General features: G+C 39.6%; 1 protein-coding gene across 4 annotated transcripts in view; it reads right to left on the bottom strand.

Annotated features, from left to right (window-relative positions):
* CEP44 (centrosomal protein 44) overlaps positions 1-20,424 on the bottom strand; it is a 155,697-nt gene that overhangs the window by 63,829 nt on the left and 71,444 nt on the right. The window contains exon 11 of one of the 4 annotated variants that reach the window (XR_012158636.1): positions 4,821-4,968. Coding sequence is in view for 1 of the 4 variants with exons in the window: in XM_073341653.1 (XP_073197754.1) it covers positions 4,908-4,968 (61 nt within the window). In the remaining 3 variants the exon portion in view is untranslated. Of the gene's footprint in view, positions 1-4,631; positions 4,969-20,424 lie in introns of those variants that run through there. The other 3 variants (XR_012158635.1, XR_012158637.1, XM_073341653.1) reach the window with 3 other exon arrangements.

Below are 20,424 nucleotides of genomic sequence, written 5' to 3'. Positions count from 1 at the left end.
ACCAGGAGTTGACCTTTATTCTTTTCCAACTGTGTGTTTACCTTTTTGGGTGCTTGGAACATTTGAATGGGGAACATTTTTTATCCAAGTCAGGAAAATGAAGTAATATTTTACAAACAGGAAAACCACTTATCTTAATTGAAAGCTCTCGAGTACTTTGGGTGTAAAAGTCAGCAGGTACACAGATTAAATGAACTAATTTTGTTTCCCATTAGAATGAAATAGCTGTGGTCTGTGTGTATGCAGCATTGGATGCCGCAAGAGCTTTTTACTATAATTGCAACAACCACTTAAAAAAAAAAAAAAAAGAATTGCAGCAAACTGAATTTTAGAAACTTTGTTTTCTCATTAATTGTTCTTTGATCTACGCCACAGGATATTTTACAGAACTACTCCTGGAACACTTTCACATTTCCCCTTGCTATTTGTTAAGAGATGTGCATCATTTTCTCAAAAAGTACAGAGAGTACATTACAGGCAGAGACGGGAGGGTAAGAATACAATGTACACTTCCACCAGAACACTGACTAAGAAACCTGTCTCTCATATTATCCTTTTCATGCTGGCTGATTTTAAAAACTGATAAAGGCATGGGAGAGAGAATTAATGAATAAAGGGTAGTTACTATATTCTTATGACAATGAAGAACAGCTATTAAGAACTTCTTAATCAGTCAAATAATATAACTGCATGCACATGTTCGGCTGGAAAATTTTACTTATCTCAGCACTCTGGAAGTGGCACAATATTGTGAATTACTAGATATTTGCTAAGGTTCCAGATGAAATGCACAAAATTAGAATGTGATTGGTAAGGTGCAGCCTTTGCATACATCTGAGAATGATTTAAAAGAAATAGATGCTAAAAGAAAAAGGTCACAGCTTGATATTTCCTCTAGCTGTATTGTAATCATTTAGGTGATTTTATTTTGTGTATCGAAATTATTTCCAGTGAGACTTCCCACTAGAGACTAATTATCACACCAATAGCCTGTCAGAGTAGTTAGTGAAAAAAGGGCTACTCTTATGACTTAATCACGCTGAATAATTTCTAGAAAACTTTTGGGGAGCTAGAAAGGTAAGAAAAATTACACCGTGTAAAATTAAGACCATTATACATAATGTGATGCTGTGGGTGCTATAAAGTTTTTATTGCCACCTGTTTGCCATATTACGCATGGCAGGGCCCAAAGTGAGTCATCTAGGGTTTTCCTAAACCTTGTCCAAAGATTTATAGCACCTCACACCATCATATATACTGTTTGACATGTGTAGTTTTGTTTCACCTTTATTCCTTTCTAGTCTCTCTTTTCCCCCTCTGCCCCACGAAGTACTTTAATTACAACAGAAACATTGATGCCATTACAGAATGGTATGGGCAGAGCGAAACAAAAATCACAAGTGAAATATAAAGTCCATTTATAAAATGATTATTAATCATGGTTTCTGAAGCATAAGGACCTGATCGTGCATTGCTTTTGACCCCACAACTGATAGTTTTCAGTATGTACAGAATGGGATGCATTATTAGGTCCCAAGAATTCACACAATGATTACAAGCAATATATAAACAGAGGGTGAAATTCACACAAGCATGCACAAAGCCCCAGCAAACAGACTTTGTACGCACAGCAAAGCAGAGCCCTGCCCAACTCAAGTCTTTCTGTACCCATTATTCCAACCAATGGCCTATAATAGCAACAGTTTCCTCTCTGCACCCCTGGCTGGTAGTTTAAGCCTACTGGTTCCAAGTAAGCATAGATCATATGGCCCCTTCCTTGGCCAATGTTTCCCTTTGCGCCAGACTAGTTAAGACTGCATGAACCCTAACTCTCAGCTAAATAGGTATAAGTACACCCCTGCAGGGGGCTCTGCTCAGGGACACTGTTGGACTTCTATGGCATAAAATCAAGTGAATTTCACCCAGAAAACCAAGCCTACTGACCGTGCTCAGTCCATAAATGCTTTTATTTATATCGTACTCACCCAGAGATACAGGTAACTAAGCACACAATGATACACACACATAAAGGAGCTCTGATTGCTTCAGGGGAAGCATAGGTCCATTTTCAAGTGGCTGTTAAATCAGACATCACACGTTTATATAACGTTATTCACAGTTCACCTATTTCATGGATCTCAAAATAATGTAACAAAAATATTTCTAAAAATGAAATTCATAAGCAAATTGCCCCATTTCCTACTCAATAGGACATAACAGAACTCCAGAACATCTGTGAGCATAAGAAACTGCCTGCCACTTTGCACAGGACTAAGGTATAATATATACCCCCATTTCTAGGCTAAATTTTAACTCAAATTATTAACTTCTGACTACCTAAAATCGTCCTTTCACCTGGAGAAATCATTTCTCACTTCCTCTCCTAAAAATGTCACGTACTGTTTTAATAAAGAATGGATGGTGCTGTTATTATTTATTATCTGGATGGTACCTCCACCAACTGTGTGCCAGGAGATGTACAGATCATTATGAAGACAAATAGGGTTGCCAACCCTCCAGGATTGGCCTGGAGTCTCCTGGAATTGGCATCAATCTCCCAATGACTAGTGAAAGCAATCCAGGAGATTTTAATAGGATATTTTAAGAAAACAACATTATGTCATGTTGGGGGAAAAAAATCTCCCAGAATAGCTTCAGTCAGAGTTGGCAACCCTAAAGAAAAGGTGTCCTCACTGAAGAGCTTACAGACCAACTCTGCAAGGCTAACCCAAGGGATCCCTTTCACGTCAACGTTATGGATTATTCATCAAAGCAAGTTTGGCAGGTATGGGGCCTAAACGGATAACCACACACAAAGAGGGATAGAGGCTGGGAAACATAGTGTGGCTGAGCACTGAAGCAGAGCATGAATATTGGTAGTTCTACTACTGTTTGTTATCTATCATGTTATGAAGACTGATTTTTGGAATAGCTAACATCTCTTGGCCTGAGGGTGCAAGGAGAGAAGACTGATGTTTATGAAGGCCTTTTGAAAGATTACTTACTTATTTTTTTAAAAAATCTCTTCATGATCAGTTCCTCCCCCTTTGCCTCATGTCTTACAGTTCTTGTCTTTTTGTAAACTACAATGGCGAACAGAATAATGGATATAGATAATACAACTTTACTCTGCTTCCCCTCATTTTCATTTTTAAGGTGGACTGTACATTTTTGTCCAACTGGATTCCTTCTTTCAAATCGTCACTTTTTATTCCTCTCCATCTGTAGACTTCCCTCTTGTTACAAACCAACAAAGAGTATTGGATGGACCTGTAAGCTACGCAAAGGCTGACTTCCAGGTGAGATAAATAACAATGCTGGCAGGACTTGTGCTGCAACCCGATACTATCAGTGTCATTTCCATGATGGCCAGAGGGATTCACCACAGAGAAAAATGAAATGCTGCCTCCTCTACTTCCTCAAATCTCTTTCACATTTTAGAAATCATACCATTAGGGTGGGGGTCTCTCTTTTTCACATTGTGATAGAAGGGATTCCAAAACCCTTCAGCTTCCTTGACAAGTGGAGCTGCTCGGGTGACACACAAACAAAAGTCACGTAAGTTATGAAATACTGAAGATGACCCTACTCTCTAGATGCAACCTAGGCCACAAAGAGAATGAACGATACAAAAACACACAAGACAATGAAAAACATTTGTGCTATATTGATATCAACTCAAAAGTGGCCTCAGTGAAAGGCCCCATAAGAAGGGCCCCCACCCAATAACCTTGATAGAATGATGCGTACTACAGGAGAATAAAACTGTACAGTTGTTAAATGATTTACTGGCTCACCACTGACAAATGATGAATCAATAGAGAAACTGGCTGACTTTTTCACAGCCCAGCCACACCCAAAGGGGAAACGCTCATGGGTTCAAGTTGTAGGACACCAGCACATGAGCAGTTAGGCCCAGTGGTTGGAGGAGGAGACAGTACTAAGCAGTGTTCCCTCTAATTTTTCCCACCCATGTGCAGAATGAATTTTGTTATGTGCACCACTATGGAGGTGATGTGTGACACATCACCTCCATATTAGTGCACATAACAAAATTCATGTGGTGAGGTAGGGCGGAGGGGTTTGGAGTCTGGGAGGGGGCTCAGGGCTGGGAATAGTGTTGGGGTGTGGGGAGGGGTGAGGGCTCCATCTGGGAGTGCAGGCTCTGTGGTAGGGTTGGGGATGAGGGAATTGGGGTGTGGAGGGGGCTCAGGACTAGGACAGAGGGTTGGAGTGTGTGGGGGTGAGGGCTCTGGCTGGGGGTGCAGGCTCTAGGGTCGGGCTAGGGATGAAGGGTTTGGGGTGCAGGCTCTCCCCAGGGCTACAGCGGGGAGAGAGAACTCCCCCCAGCTCTCTCTCCCCACAGCAGCACCTGAGCTGGGGATGGGGAGAATGCACGTGCCTCTCCCCACTGCAGCAGCTCTGGTGGGGCTGGGCCAGTGGAAGGGCTCCTCTCCCCAGCCATGGCAGCTCCAGTGGGGCTGCACCGGACCGGACTGTGGGAGGGACTTCCCACCAGTCATGCGCTATAGCCAGTCAGGCAGCCTACTAGAAGCTATCTGTGCTTATTAGGTTGCCCAGAGACTAGCTCTGCTGCAAGACTGGATTCCTGACACAAGCAGGCCATCATACAATAGATCTGCTATTCCTAAGCACTAGGCTGGAATGAGATTTTGGGTCTGTGAATTCCCCACCAGAAGGAGATTTAATGTAGGACTAGGTTAGATAGCTTGCTGCTCACAAAGACATCTGGGTTGATAAATTATATGTACCAACACATGGCCTGTGCTTTTATTTATAAATTCAGAACAGATACTTACTGTGTAATCCTTTGGAGTCTGAATATGCTTCCTTTATGTTACCATATTGAACTCTTTTGTGCCATTGTTTGGTAGGTTTATGTAATATCACTGTTTTGCATCTCTCTGCATAATTGTGTTTGAAAGCCATGGTTTTCTTCTGTTGTTCCTGTAAGTCAGAAAAGGTTTCTCTTTATTCAAATATGCAAATAGATTAGTCACAAAGGTACCTCTTAATTAGCCAGTGGAAGCCAATTTTTGTTTGTTTTCAGTCTGAAGATTCAGGATGCTGATCAAGGAGGGACATGTTATATTTGTTCAGGTGCTGTATGTGGCTCAGGTTTCTAAGTTAGAAACTGAATCTGACAGCACGGCAGATTCACAAGCCCTTAATATTCACTTTATATAATGTAGACATACACATGCATACTATACTACACCACATGGAAGCTGTGAGCAGAAAGAACCTTTTGGGGACTGATGGTAGGTTAATGAAGCCATCAGACATTCCACCAAGCCCTGAGAACAAAGCAAAAGGTTTGGGCATGCTCATGGGTGCATGGAGAAACCACTTCCTACAGGAAGGGAAAAGGCATCCTCTCCAAATTATTACTACTACTATTTATTTGTATTGTAACAGCACCTAAGAACTTTGGTTCTGAAGCAAGGCCCCATTGTGCTAGGTGCTGTACAAACACAGAACAAAAACATGATCTCTGCCCCAGAGAGCTTACAATGAAAACTAGTGGGAACACGCCATCATTTTTTAAACAGAGAGGGGCATATATCCACATTTTGGAAATCCTTTTGTCCCGGTTTATTTACAATTTGAGCACTCACTAGGGAAGGAATTCAGGAGCAGAACAGTATAGAGTTTCTTCCTCTCCCCATGTCATTTTCCTTATTAACTGGTGCATTACCTGTGTAAAATTCCTCAAGCTGTATGTTATAGTGTTATTTTCTGCCTCAATTGTGACTGTTTCTGAAAAGGCAAAACAGGCTGTACTAACAGCTCTCTTCTAAAAGTCCCCGAAATATGTTTTAGAAATCCTCTGTAGATGTAACAGTTGGTCAGATAAGAAATGTTATGCTCTCAAGGGACATCTGCTGGGTAGCACATAGTACACTAAGCATATGTTACACAGCTGGGGAAAAACAGAGTTTTGTGAAAGCACAACTTTGTGGTTTTAGTATTCTCCAAGTTAGGCTATTATATAAAGTAGGTGATTTTTGAAATTTCCACGAGACTGGGAAATCATCAAGTGCAGATAAAATTTAACTAGCCCGCCAGAGCTGAGACTTGCATAGTTTTCCACCAATTTTTTTTTAAATGATGTGCAGCATTGTGAAAAATTAGGGTGAACAAATCTGTTAAAAACATAAATTTTCATTCCTATTGCCAGCAGCACTGTAATTCCCTTCTTCCCACCCCTCTTTTCCCAACCAAATTGATTCTTCTTATGGAAGCTTCTACTCTGAACATTGATAGTGAGGTACATTAGCACTGATTTTATCTTTGAATGGACCTGCAGTTTTTTTTTTACACTGCTTGTGCTCTCCTCTTACTTTACCATACTTCTCAACAATTCAAATGGCTAAAGCATGACACAGTGCCACTCAGGTTTGGCCTGGCCACCCCTCTATAGATGGGGCTAGCGGGGCTGCCAGGCCAGACCTGAGGGTCACTGCAACCCTGTCCACCAGATCACAACTCCAGTTGGTTGGACGGCCTGTCAAACCAGGGACTCAGGGCACACTGCCTACCTCCCACTGGCAGCCCTGAATGTAGGGAAAGGTCCACTACAACTGGGACTGGGAAAATTGGGGGGTCAAAGTGGGACCATCCCACCCCACCTGGGACTTTTGGAAGGTCTGCCTGACTGTTTCATGAGAGATAATTGCCTGCCCAAAGAACTTACAGCCCAGACTGACAAAAAGGGAAGACAGAGAGAAGCAACAGAAGATTTTCTTTTACATTTAAAAATGAAAGATATAATGAACCAAAGCCAGTTTTAGAGAGAATGGCAGAGACTGGAGTAAAAACCATTCCTGCACTGCCACCTTGTGGTGGATGTGAATTTATGTAGATTTATTATTTACTTTTGCTGTGTAAGAGCATGAGCCAATTTCAAGAGGAATGATTTCCTTTTCTTTTAAGAAGAAGCTTTAGGGATTTTTTTTTCCTGTGTGAAAGAGTATATTGGGAAAAGAGCACCCCTTTAAGTGACAGGCTGGACCCTACAGCCAACATCATCAAGAAGATAATTAAGGGGGTTGGGGAAGGGAAAAAAATGGAAGCCGGGAAGGCTACAGATACTGTGGGTGGCAGTTACTCTCGCAGGTGAAGGAGTACTTGTGGCACCTTGGAAACTAACACATTTATTTGAGCATAAGCTTTCGTGAGCTACAGCTCACTTCATCGGAAAGCTAAATAAATTGGTTAGTCTCTAAAGTGCCACAAGTACTCCTGTTCTTTTTGCGGATACAGACTAACATGGCTGCTACTCTGAAACATCTTGCAGGAGACAAATGTAAACTTACTCAGAGACTTGGGTGTGGACTGTATGTTTGGAAGCCATGAATCAGGGTCCCGATTAACTCTTTGTCACAATGGTTCCTGTCCTGGAAATCTGATTAAAAGGGGCCATGGAATTTTGTTAAAAAATCTTTGGCTTTCCCTTGCACTGGGTAGTTAAAGTGAATCGATTGCAGCTCTACTTGGGGAAGTTAAGGTGGGATACACCTACAGCACCCACACCAGATTGCAAGGAGGCTCCCAGGGATTGCCTGCACTTTTACAGTCCATTTGAGTTACTAAATAAAAATATTAAGTTTTCAAGGTGTAAAATTTAAAATGAGAATTTTAGAAATGTTAGTTTAATAATAAATCATTTTATTAATAATGATAATATTTTTAAGAGCTGACCAGTATAAATCTGCACTAAAGAAAGACATAGGCCCTGGCCTGAAAAACCTGTTGTGACTAGGGGCTGGGGAAGCACAATAGGGTTCCACATTCATTATGTCTCAGTCATTGCAAATTCAGCTTACGGTCTGAGTGCAATTGGATTTTTCTTCATATGAACTGTCACCAGTAATAAAAGTTTTGCAGATTAAATTAGGCCATATGTGGCATCAGTATAACTTAAATTGTCTTCAGTGGGAGCTATACAAGTGTTACTTATCTGAACTTCGAGCCAGATTGTGTTTATCCTCATTTGTGGGCAGAAGAGGGAGTGGGAAACGACTGAGCAAGGAGCTTTCATCCCCTACTTGCATATGTCCTGTATAAAAGCTTGTAACAATACAATCCCTCACTCAGAGGAGCGTAATGACTGCTTCTTCCATTCAACCCCAAAGGTGCATATTGCCCCAGAGTGGGAAAGATAGAGACTCCATGTATTAGTCCATACAATGTGCCCTGCACATCAAGGAGAGCTCTGAAGGGTATTTTTTCCAAAGCAGAATGCCTCTCAAAGCTCCCCACAGGGTGGTGTGGCTTCACGTTGCTGCCAACCCAGGACTGTCTGTAAATGGCACAACCAAGGCTTAGTAAACTATTCTGCTGATGATGCAAAAGCAGGAAGAGAATCCACCTCAATCTCCCTCAGCTGTAATGACTGCAGGGCTACACTTATCTTTCAAGTCAGCAGATATGGTCCTGAAGGTGTCCCAGGACCAAATCTGTGGAAGAGGAAGACGGCATTTCCACAGTGATCTGTATCAGTAGAACTGTATTTTTATAAAGATTTGTTTATCCCAATATACTGGGAGACAGAAGATGGTGCTAATTTAGAGTGTCTTTTTTTACTGCCATTTTAATAATGAATTGGTGTCAGAGAATTATTACTGCCCAGGGCTAGTATTTGTGAACTCAAGGAAATAAGGGAATATTAAGGTGGATCTGGAAGAAGACAAAAGAGGTGCCTGGTTCAGAACCCTGACTCAAGGACAATTAAAGGAACAAAACAAGGATCTTACCATACTCTAGAGAACGATAGGTATGACTACACATTCTCATGCAAATGCTCTATGAATGAGCTGAGAGTAAATCATGTGTAAAATTTATACCTAGTAATTCAGTCTTATAGTAGCCTATATTGTCCAGGAATGATGCATCTGCTAAGACCTATGTATCCCAGAAATGAAAAGCTTTACAATTTTTTTAAATTATGTGATCATCTTTCACATTTCTCTGATATTCAAAGCTCTGCTGGCTGGTTCAGGCACTGATCAAGCTAATTAGTGGGCAAGTTGTGCTGGAGCTGCAAATCAAATGAAAAAATGAGAGAGAAAGAGGAAACAAGTTTTCATTATTTTGTTGCAGAAAGCATAAATTGGCCAAGCCCTGTTCAAAGAATTTATGAATGTTAGCAACCTTTGACATGTAGCTTCATGTTTCTTTTCAGAACATGTATTTCATGCAGCTCTACGTTTTATAATCAACATTTTGCACAGCTACAGCAATTTTGCAAAAGCTAAGATGTGGGTCCAAATTCTGCTCTCATTTAGCTACCACAACATAAAACTGGAGTAACTCCATTGAAATAAATGGTGCTACATTTATATCTATTATAAGTGAGGCGGATTTGTGTCCTCAGATTCCAAGTACTAAAACACACAAAAATGATAAATAGAAAACAGTTGTTTGCAAACAATTATATTTTCACTTGAGGATGAAGTGCTACTCCTGATACCCTATCAATCACAGTGTGCTCTGACATAATAGTTACAGTTCTCAACAAAGTAAGACAAGAGCAGGGAACAAATTATGCAATTTTGCAAACTTACATCTATGCTTGTTTTATTGGCTGTCGGTCTAAGATATTTAATAAAACAGCTGTTTTCAGAGTCTCACACAGTAACCTGGAATTACTCCATCATTTGACTCCAAAAAATCAGTCTGGTATAAGTATGATTGTGTCCTGAACTACAGTACATCCCCCATAATAGCCCTCTGAGAGCACAACCTACCACTCTTGAGATGTCGAAGAGCATGGAACATTTTATTGAGACATCATCACATTATTGCCCACAGCAGAAAAACTACTCATCTTTCTAAGACCCAGAGTGCTGCAAAGGGGGCCATTTTGGAATGGTTCCCCAAAAAAACCCCAACAACACCTCTGTCAAATATGGGGCCCGAGAGACTATCAGAAAAAGAGTTAACAGTGAGATAGAGTTTGAGTTACTTGAGAAAGAAGACAGTGATGGTTAAGTGGGGCTTCCTCACTGATGATGAATTAACTAAAAGAAAAAAGAAAAGTGAAACATTGTCCCTTGATAGGCAAATCCCAGTTATCATGAGAGGAAACAGAAACCAGATACATTGTATCTCTGAGAATATGATAAAGATGTAACTGAGTTAATAAAATACACTTTAAAATGTTGTAGTATACTATATGTTTACAGAAGTTAATGGCAGGAGAGAACAATCTTTGAAAAGTCTGTATATACACCATACAGCAGGATGGGCAGACTCCATAAATGGACATATAGAGAAGCAGATATTCTGATTTCATGAAGCACGACCACAAGTTGCCAAGTATTGTACATGCCAGGTTGCCACGTGGCATTAGCAATAAGAACGGTTACATTCATCTTTACAACATATAGGGCCATATATTTGAAGGGAAGATGTCAATGTCCAAGGACCTAACAACATCTGTTTTTACCGCAATCACATGTGAAAGTGGGGTAAACGCCTAACACAGATGGCAGGTAACACATGCAGTTGAAGTGTACTATTATTTGTTTTCACAGCACTAAAAAGTTTTTCTAGGGACTTGTACTAGTATACAGCATATTTTGTCCACAGCACATTTTGTGCTGTCCTTTCAGACTGTAAAAAAATGGCTCATAACAGTGTTTAATAAGATATACTAGACAATTCTATTCTAGTGTAGATTTGTATGAACAAGAAGGTTCATACAAATCATCCATTTCGTGAGCACATGAAAGTGCAGGTGCTCTCCAATAGTGATTCTTCTCGTGCATGTGAAATTTCAAATAGAGTGAACAAGGCTGCATACCTGCTCCAGTGCTGTTCAATTTGTTCTTTTCCTGTGTCTTCCACCATGCCACAAGGGACTTGGATCAGGGGATATATATTTCCTACCGAGTCGATGATTCTCTCTTTGATCTTTGAAGATAATGCTAAGATCAAGACACTGGAGAGACTTCTCATTGAGGCACTTTTCGCAGATGACTATGCCCTGATGGCCTGTAGACATGACATAACCTTCAGGCCATTGTTGATGGATTTTCTGAAGCATCCCAGCTCCTTGGCCTTATCAGTCTCAGCTAGATGGAAGTCTTATTCCACCCAGTACCTTATTCCAGTACCCCAGTGCCACCATCTCTATCCAAGGTACACAGCTGAAAAATGTGGATCAGTCCAAGTGTTTGGGCAGTACCCTCTCTAGTGATGGTTCGCTTGCTAAGGAAATTGCCTCCAGAATCAGTAAAGCCAACCAGGCCCTTGGCCAGCTCCGAACAAAAGTCCTTAACCAATACAACTTTCGTCACTCCACCAAATGGAAGATTTATAGTGCAGTGGTCCTAACATCTCTCCCGTATGGTTCTGAGACATGGACTCTTTATAGATGGGACATTAAACAGCATGAGCAATTTCCCAAGTGCTCCCCCTGCACAATAATGAGCATTTGCTGGCAGGACAGAATGGCCAATATTAAAGGTCCTTGAGAGAGAAAACACAACCAATATTGAGGAAATGCTACTGCGAGCACAACTTGGGTGGACCGGACATGTCATCAGAATGGAAGACCACTGCCTCCCAAAACAGATGGGGAGCTGATAGCTGAGGCAGGGCAAAAGAAAGGAGGTCATCCATTTAAGCGCTTGAAAGATTGCTCTTCAAGTTATCTCCAGTGGGGCACTTTCAGTCTCAAAAGAACTCAAGAATAGAGATCAGAACAGTTTAGTTTAGTGGGCAAGTTGGACTCACTGGTGGTCTCTGACAAGATTAGCAAGCAACAGATTTGAGCAGGGTCAGCTAAATTATCTACAGTCTGCACATGAAAGGTGCTACAGAGATGCATCGTCAAACATCATGCATATGGACTTCTCATGTCATCAGTGCAGCTGATTTTGTGCATAAGGGTTTGGACTTCAGAGGCATATACGTAGCCACAGATAAGAATTGCAACACTATCGTCATCATCATTAGTGATGGACTACTACTACTATTTTCTAGTATATTACAGGCTATAAACAGCATATCTGGGCTTTTCAAATGATCAAAGTGACAAAGTGAAATGTCTACTTCCACAGAAATGGACAATATTACTCTATTTAACTACTTACAAAGTTTGAGATTATATACATATTTTTATGATTACAGAAATATTTCTAAACATTTTCCCATGTACTAGGATGTGGATTAAGAGTATAGAAATAATTACCAATATGACAACATTGCCCCACCTCAAACACATCATGAAGCTGCAGAGATATAACTGTACTGGCAACTTTTACCAACAGTCCCCAGATGATCAGAATATTTCTAACCCTCTTGAAAATCATTTGAAAATCCTGTAACCTTGCTTAGCTTAATTTTTTCCTTGACTCACTTAAAAAAAAAAAAAAGTAACATGACATATTTAATGAACTAGTTATAGTCAACAATAGCTAAATTATTGACTATCTAGCACATCAGCATCTTTTATAACATGTTTCTTTTCTTTAAATATTTATATTAAATATCTATTTTCCAAAATACATTAAATATACCTTATAAAAATGCATATATACACAAAAGTATTCATACTTAGATCAATCAAATGAAGGAAAACTTTACATAGAATAAGACTATACTGAAAACAATACAACACTGGCAAATTAAATTATACCAAATTTAAAGTAAAGTATGTGTCCCTTAGCTTAAATATCTCTGGACTGTCTCAGAATAAGCCACCCTCTTGCAGGTTACACCAACCTAACCACTGGCGTGGACAGCACTGTGTACTGGGACAGGAGCTGCCACTGCAGGGTGAGTTTGGTTGGAACGGGTGGGAATGGCTCCCGCTCCAACCACCTCCTCCCCTGTGGCCTCCTCTCTCTGTTTTTACACACTTGGTTTCTTTGGAAGGTTGTGGGGGGGGCCTCAGTTTCACATTTTGCCCTGTACAATGCAGAAACCTCTGTGCAGCCCTGGGACCATGAAAAGTCATTCTGGAGTTTCTCTAAGTTCTTCAAATTTAGGTTACATTAGGATGGAAGAATACATGTGACTAGTTTCCAGATATATTCCTGTATCCAGTCTGATCAGAGAAACATTGCTGTCTCATACTGACTAACAGGAAAAAAAATTCAGGGCTTACATACAAATTCTCCATCATTTTCTTCATGCAACTGAATGTTTGTAATCATCTCAGATATCTGATTCAGCTACAAGTTGGAAATTCCACACGCACTGCAGAGTTTAGTTGGTGTGGTAGTATGAATTCATTTACCTTTCCAGGTACCATAATATTGGCATATGAGGGGGATGGGAGGAGAGAGAGAGAGAGTATACACAATTATACATAGAGAGAGGGTCATGTTATAATATACTGCTATTGCAAATCAGGCATTGATCATCAGAATTACTGGATAACTGTAGGTTTCAGAGTAACAGCCGTGTTAGTCTGTATTCGCAAAAAGAAAAGGAGTACTTGTGGCACCTTAGAGACTAACCAATTTATTTGAGCATGAGCTTTCGTGAGCTACAGCTCACTTCATCGGATAACTGTACATTCAGCTATGGTGATATTCTCCCATAGCTGCTGGCCTTTGACTCTGGCTCCAGCTCTTACCATTGGCTCAGTTCCCAGCTCTGACTGGCTCTGACCACTGGGTCTGACTGCCCAAAGCCCAGTCATGGCACCAGCTACCTATAAGAAAGTAAATTTATAAAGGAATTCTAGAATGCCCCTTTTCTCCAGGAGTTCCCTCAAGTCCTATGGATTTGGGTGAGAAAGAGGAGGAGAGGGAGAGAGAAAACAAACATACCTTGTCTCTTAGGCTATGTCTATACTACAGACCTTACAGTAGCACAGGTGTATTGCTACAGCTGTGCCACTGTATGGTCGCTCGTGTAGCCATTCTTTGCCAGCAGGAGAGAGCTCTCCTTCCAGCATAATTAAACTATCCCCAGCAAGTGGTGTTAGCTAAGTCTGCAGGAGAGCGCCTCCTGCCAACATAGCGCTGTCCACACCAGCACTTTTGTCGGTCATGAGGGTGTTTTTTCACACCTCTGATTGACAAAAGTTTTGGCGACAAAAGTGCTAGTGTAGACAAAGCCTTCAACAGGTAGTGATGCTGTTCCTCTTCCCTGACAGAAAAATTCCTTGGGGACTTACGAAGATCCCATTTTCCTAGCAGCTTGTACTTGTCTTGGGGAACATCAGCCACTGAAATCAACAGATTTTATTCAGATTTATACTGATGTAAGTGAGGGTAGAATCTGCCATAACTTATTATTTGTATTATCAGCACCTAGAAGCTCAATCATGGACCAGGACTTCTTTGTGCCAGGCACTGTACAACCACAGAACTGAAAAACAATCCTTCCCCCAAAGAGAGTCCAATCTAATTATAAAAAAGAGAACAGATGGAGACAGACAGACCAACAGGTAAGTACGAGGAAACAATGAGACAATATTGTTCAGCAGGGTAGACTGTGGTCTCAGTGCGCCAGCAGCTTCCTACTTCTCCACAGCTACCAAAAGGCTGCTCCTCCCAATTCCAACTGCTTCCCCAAATCCCAACTGTTCCCCCAGGATGCTCCTATGCATAGATCTGCAAGGCAGGAGAGGCAGGGGGAGGTGCAAGGCCTACATTATCCCTGTGCGGCTTTTGCACTGGGGGTATTCTCAAGGGAAAGGGAGAGTTCTGCTGCCTGTAATACTCCTCTATGCCTCCAGAGCAACGTAAAGCCTTAGTGGAGGACAGAATCTGCCACTCAACCTCTGTTCCGAAAGAGGATTAAAAATGGAGAAAACACCACATTGTGTGAAGAAGGTCTTGTAGATATAAATGTATTCATCAACTACATTACATATTATAGCAGAACAAACAGCCAGAGCATGATAGAGTGCCATTTTGAAATAACCGTATGAAATTTCCTTGGTAATAAAATATATAATAATATCAATTACCATATATTATAGCATCAAGAGCAATGCATACGGATATCTAATCACCATAATAAATTATGCTTGAGTCTCTAATGAATACTATCCTGTTCCACATGGTTTTTGAATATACTGTAATATTTCTAAAGAGTTTGGACTGCTGATAGTAAACACTCTACAGTAAAATCATCAACTCCAGCACATTGACAGCAGACAAAATACTAAGGATACCTCAGTGATAAAGCTGAAATTAAATTAAAACCAACAGCAAGAACACCATGAATGTAACTCACAGACATGCAAACGCTACCTCTGAGGAAGTGGCCTATTATGGGAGGTTTCAGAGTAACAGCCGTGTTAGTCTGTATTCGCAAAAAGAAAAGGAGTACTTGTGGCACCTTAGAGACTAACCAATTTATTTGAGCATGAGCTTTCGTGAGCTACAGCTCACTTCATCGGATGCATAACCACGGTATGCATCCGATGAAGTGAGCTGTAGCTCACGAAAGCTCATGCTCAAATAAATTGGTTAGTCTCTAAGGTGCCACAAGTACTCCTTTTCTTATTATGGGAGGGTGGTTAAACCCAAAGAAATTCTGGTTTGGATTCAAGCCTTTATAAACCTGAATCTATGGAGTTCATCAAATATCCTAAATAAAAATGAGAATCTTGCTGCTCCCATATGCTGAAAGAAAATATAGGACTTGGATCTTGCAGGCTTCAAGTACAGATTTAGACGTAAATAAATTCATATAAAAAGGCATCCGGGATGCCAACTCTGGGTAGTGTTCCACCACCTTCTAGCATCTGAGCTATAGACAACAGCCTCTATGTGAAGACAGAGATATTTGGGGAGGGAAATCCTAAGTTTTCCATTCTTTCCACCAAACCAGTCACCTATTTATACCGTTAGCTCTCTCTTTCTGCAGTGGGCACATTTAGTTCCAAAATGTATCCCAGAATCTTTTGCAGTGGCTGCAGTAGTGTTTTAAAGATGATGCTGTAGCAGCCATTGCAAAGGATCCTTGGGTCTCTCTGAGATGTTAAACCTACTCACTGCATGCAACTCAGCAGAAAGGCATACAACTCACCTGAGTAAGACAACCAGTGTTTGGTCCTACTAACAGAATATGCTCTCCATTACACACAAGTATGAATGCACCTATTTCCTAGAAGTTAAATTAGTACACAAATTCAACCGCATCTGCAAATATTCTACTCCTACTTAACTTAATCCCTTATTGCCTCCCATTTGCTATTATAAATCTATTTGTTTCTCAATTTGCAGAATATGTCTCTAAAAATTGTTCTGCACTCTATCATACCGGTGAAGGAAGATCCCGCGGGTGCCATGATTTGAAACCTCCAGGAATGACAAATGTCATCAGCTACTTAGGAAACCAGAAACACAAGACCAAATTCTCTGTTGGTGTTATTCCATTAACAATTGGTATTTTTCAGGTGCTTTATATTGAACTACTATGTGGAGGTAGGGCTGAGCACTGCTGTCCTGTGGTACGTTGCTTCAGTTCAGACGGATTGATGGTGGGATTGATTGTATAGAACCCTACTCTTCTAAAGAAGCATTTTAAAAAGGCACTTGAAATCCCTGATTGCAGCAATACTTCTTAGGCATTCAAATACCATGGTGGTGATGAGTGTAGTACGAGAAACTATGTGGATTAGACTAGTATAGAATTAAACCATTGAGAGACCAGAATACTAAAAAACAGGCCTGTTTTTTTCCAGAACATCTGTATTGTCCACTTCCAGGTTTAAATAGATTCTGTCAGAATCTACCTATTATTCTACTAAACCATCTTATTTAGCTTTAGGGGCCAGTTAGTGTTCTATCTTCCAATAATTGTTCTCTTCTATAATTGCCTGAATAAAAGTGAGTTAAATCAAAAGAACATAACATAAGATAACCTACTTAGTGTTCCTACTTTTATGTCTACATCTGTTCTTACGTGCATTATAAACTGCAGTGTTACAATACAGTAATGAGAGCTGATGGAAACTTTCAGGTTTTTCAATCAAAAATTCCATTGAAAATTGAGTTTTCAACACAAAATTGTCAAAAAATTGAAATTTGGAATATTTTCTGCATCTTTAATATTAATACTTTTATCTTTTTATTCACCATCCTCTTGTAATCTATAAGGGATAGTAACAGGTCAGGATTTGTTAGAATAGAGACCCTCCCCTAAATATGTGTTCTATATATCTAGATTCTTATATTGCACTCATTCCCATGGTGTCTGAAATCAAGAATACCAGACCAATAAATATCTACAGATCACAGTACTCCCTAGTTTTTTTATTTACTTTTGGGAACCTGTTCAGAACCTCTCAAGTATTTGTTTGTTTGAATGAAGAGCATTATGTTTTAGTATTGTATAGTGCTTTAAGAGTTAATTGCCAAAACTATTTTGTAGGGCCTGCTATACACACAGCAGGGAGGCAGATTACCCAGCGGCTGCAAGAACAAGGACTTTTGTTATACAGCCTCAGAGGTCCCATAACTGCAGATTGAGACATATGGGTAGCATATCAACACTGCAAATGACTGGTCTGCAACAGGCAATATCCTCCTGATGGTCATTAAGTCCCTAAAACCCAGTTTTATAGAAGATCTAATTTTATTACCACAGAACTGAACATCAGAAATCATTTTAATTTCTCAGAGCTATCAATTATTTGTGCCTGGAAGAGCTACAGGTCTATGTTCTCTTCAATAAGGAATTGATATTAGTCCACAATGTTTCTCCATATCACTTGAGCATGAAATTGTAAGGGCTTTTGGGCCTGTTTTCCCCACAGTACAAGTATATAACTTCCACAGATTCACTGACACTCATGAAAGTTTTATATGCACATATCAGGGGTGAAAATAACCACCTTTAACGCTGATAAAAATGGATCGTGTTGTGAATAGCCATATAAACCAGGTAGGCTAAATACTTCAGGTTACATTAGGCCCTCGATTTTTGCCCTGGGATATGCCGATGTAAGTTGATATACACACAGACATGTCCATATTTATATGAGACAGACAGACAGACAGACACACACACACACAATAAGTGACTCTGCATTCGCAACAAGCTTTGCAGCCAATTTCACAAGTAACACGATGTCATGCACTCATGTTTTGGAGGGAAGTATCAATCTCTGACTCAGTAGAAATAAAAGACATTCTTTAAATATATTTTTTAAGTTATTAACAGAACAGAGTTGGGTGCTATGGCGTCTGAGCTTGCATCATTAACCTTAATGGGAATTTTGCTATTTACTTCAATGGTGCAGGATCAGACTTCAGGTGAGAACATTCATTCCTATATATAAAGAAGATGGCGTCATTTGAAAATGTTTGTTTAACTGAAGTGATTGTTTTAATTCTAAATTGTGTTCCTGGTAAATTTTCCCTATACGTATTTGTCTTCCATTTTTATATAAATTATTTCTAGGTATTATTCAAACCATTTGGCATTTGTAATTTGCTGAAGCAAAATTAGTCATATACTATAGTAATCTTCTCCTAAGCAATGACATAAGCTACAAACCTAGTTTACTTTAAAGCACATTTATGTAGAAACCATTAAAAGACAGATGGAGAACTAAGTGTAGTGCCTTTAGTTCCCAAGAAATATTTAATTATTAAACATATTTATTACAGTAGTGCCTAAAGGCTAAACAAGAATGGAGAGTCCATTGTGCTAGGCACTATACAGAGTAATAGACTGAACTTCATTAAACCAAGAGCTATTTATTTAACTAATGGTATGGCTAAAATTAAGGTATAGATTATTGTTAAGGGTACAGTTGTACTGAGGCACCCTAAATTTAAGTGAATGTGTTTTTATGAACTGAAGCATCTGCTCCTTTGTAGTTAGATCCTGGATAGATATACAGACATGTGCGCACAATGTGACACAAAGAGTTGGGGTAGAAAGCATAGATCAACTAGTTATCTGTTCTATTGATTTTTTGTAGCAAATGGGTTATAATTTCTGCAAATGGTCAGAATGTGTACAGAATTCAACATCTTTATCTCTGAAAGAAATTACAAACACGGTCTCTACCACCATTCTTTTGAGCTAAGAATTCTCAGGCTATACTGGTACAGAGATCAGAAACAGAAAGGTTATTTTTAAAAAAAAAAAACTTCAATTAAATTAAGGCTCAGAATAAGATTTTTTTTTTTTTGCCTTTAAAGATAACCTAAGAGGCCATTCTAATGAAAAAAAAATTAGTATGCCCTTAGATGTTGTTTTCTTCATTAATTATAACACCCTTAATTATGTGCAAGGTAGTAGTGACCTGTTTTATATATTAGGTTAGGGTTAGTAATTATAATTTCATTAGAAATGTACAACTATTAATACAGGTTTCAGAGTAACAGCCGTGTTAGTCTGTATTCGCAAAAAGAAAAGGAGGACTTGTGGCACCTTAGAGACTAACCAATTTATTAGAGCATAAGCTTTCGTGAGCTACAGCTCACTTCTTCAGATGCATATCGTGGAAACTGCAGCAGGCTTTATATATACACAGAGAATATGAAACAATACCTATTCCCACCCCACTGTCCTGCTGGTAAATACAGTAAATTGAGAACCAGGATGGAATTGGTACTTATTCAAAAGAATGCCTTATGAACCTGTGTAAAATCTAATGTGTGTTAGGAAGCTGTTAATCCTCAATATATGGATCACATTTGATGTCAGTGACACTTGTGTAAATCCAGTCAATACAGTTGCTCTCCAGATTAAGCATGGTGTAAGAGATCAGAACTTGACCCAACAGCTTTTAATAATAAATGAATATTTTCATGTATATTTAAAGCTTTAATAGAACAAAGCAGCACTAAAGACCACTGGTTCAATATTTCACAAAGGTCTCTTCAGTCCTTACTTTGCCTGCATGGTGCACCTTATTATTTGTATCACAGTAGTACCTAGGAGCCAGCGAAGAACGATGCCCCTTGTGTTATTATTGGGTATTTCTTTGTCTCTAAATATATGCAGCACCCAGAGAACAACTAAAATAAGTTTAGTGTAGCCAAGGATCACTCTAGGAGTCACCATGTGACTGGCTTTCATAGATGAACATCATTCACTATATAGTCCAGTCAGAATGTGATAGCACTTGTTTGATTCCATTGGCAAAACATCTCCACTTTACCTTATCCATAGTAAAAGGAATGGTATGATTTCATCCACCTTGTTGAACATTCTGAGTAGTGTCAAGAGCTCATACACTCAGAAATCAAAAGGGGCAAATATAGTATAGTACTCTGTTAAACATAAACTATCAAAAACTAGAGAGAAAGTTAAAATAAAAGATCTGACAAGGTAAGAAACTGTTTCTGTGCTTGTTTCATTTAAATTAAGATGGTTAAAAGCAGCATTTTTCTTCCTCCTAGTAAAATTTCAAAGCTGTATTAAGTCAATGTTCAGTTGTAAACTTTTCAAAGAACAGCCACAATG

The sequence above is a fragment of the Lepidochelys kempii genome, chromosome 4 (genome assembly GCF_965140265.1).
Source record: "Lepidochelys kempii isolate rLepKem1 chromosome 4, rLepKem1.hap2, whole genome shotgun sequence".
Classification (NCBI taxonomy): domain Eukaryota; kingdom Metazoa; phylum Chordata; order Testudines; family Cheloniidae; genus Lepidochelys; species Lepidochelys kempii.
This window is presented reverse-complemented; position numbering and strand designations above follow the sequence as displayed.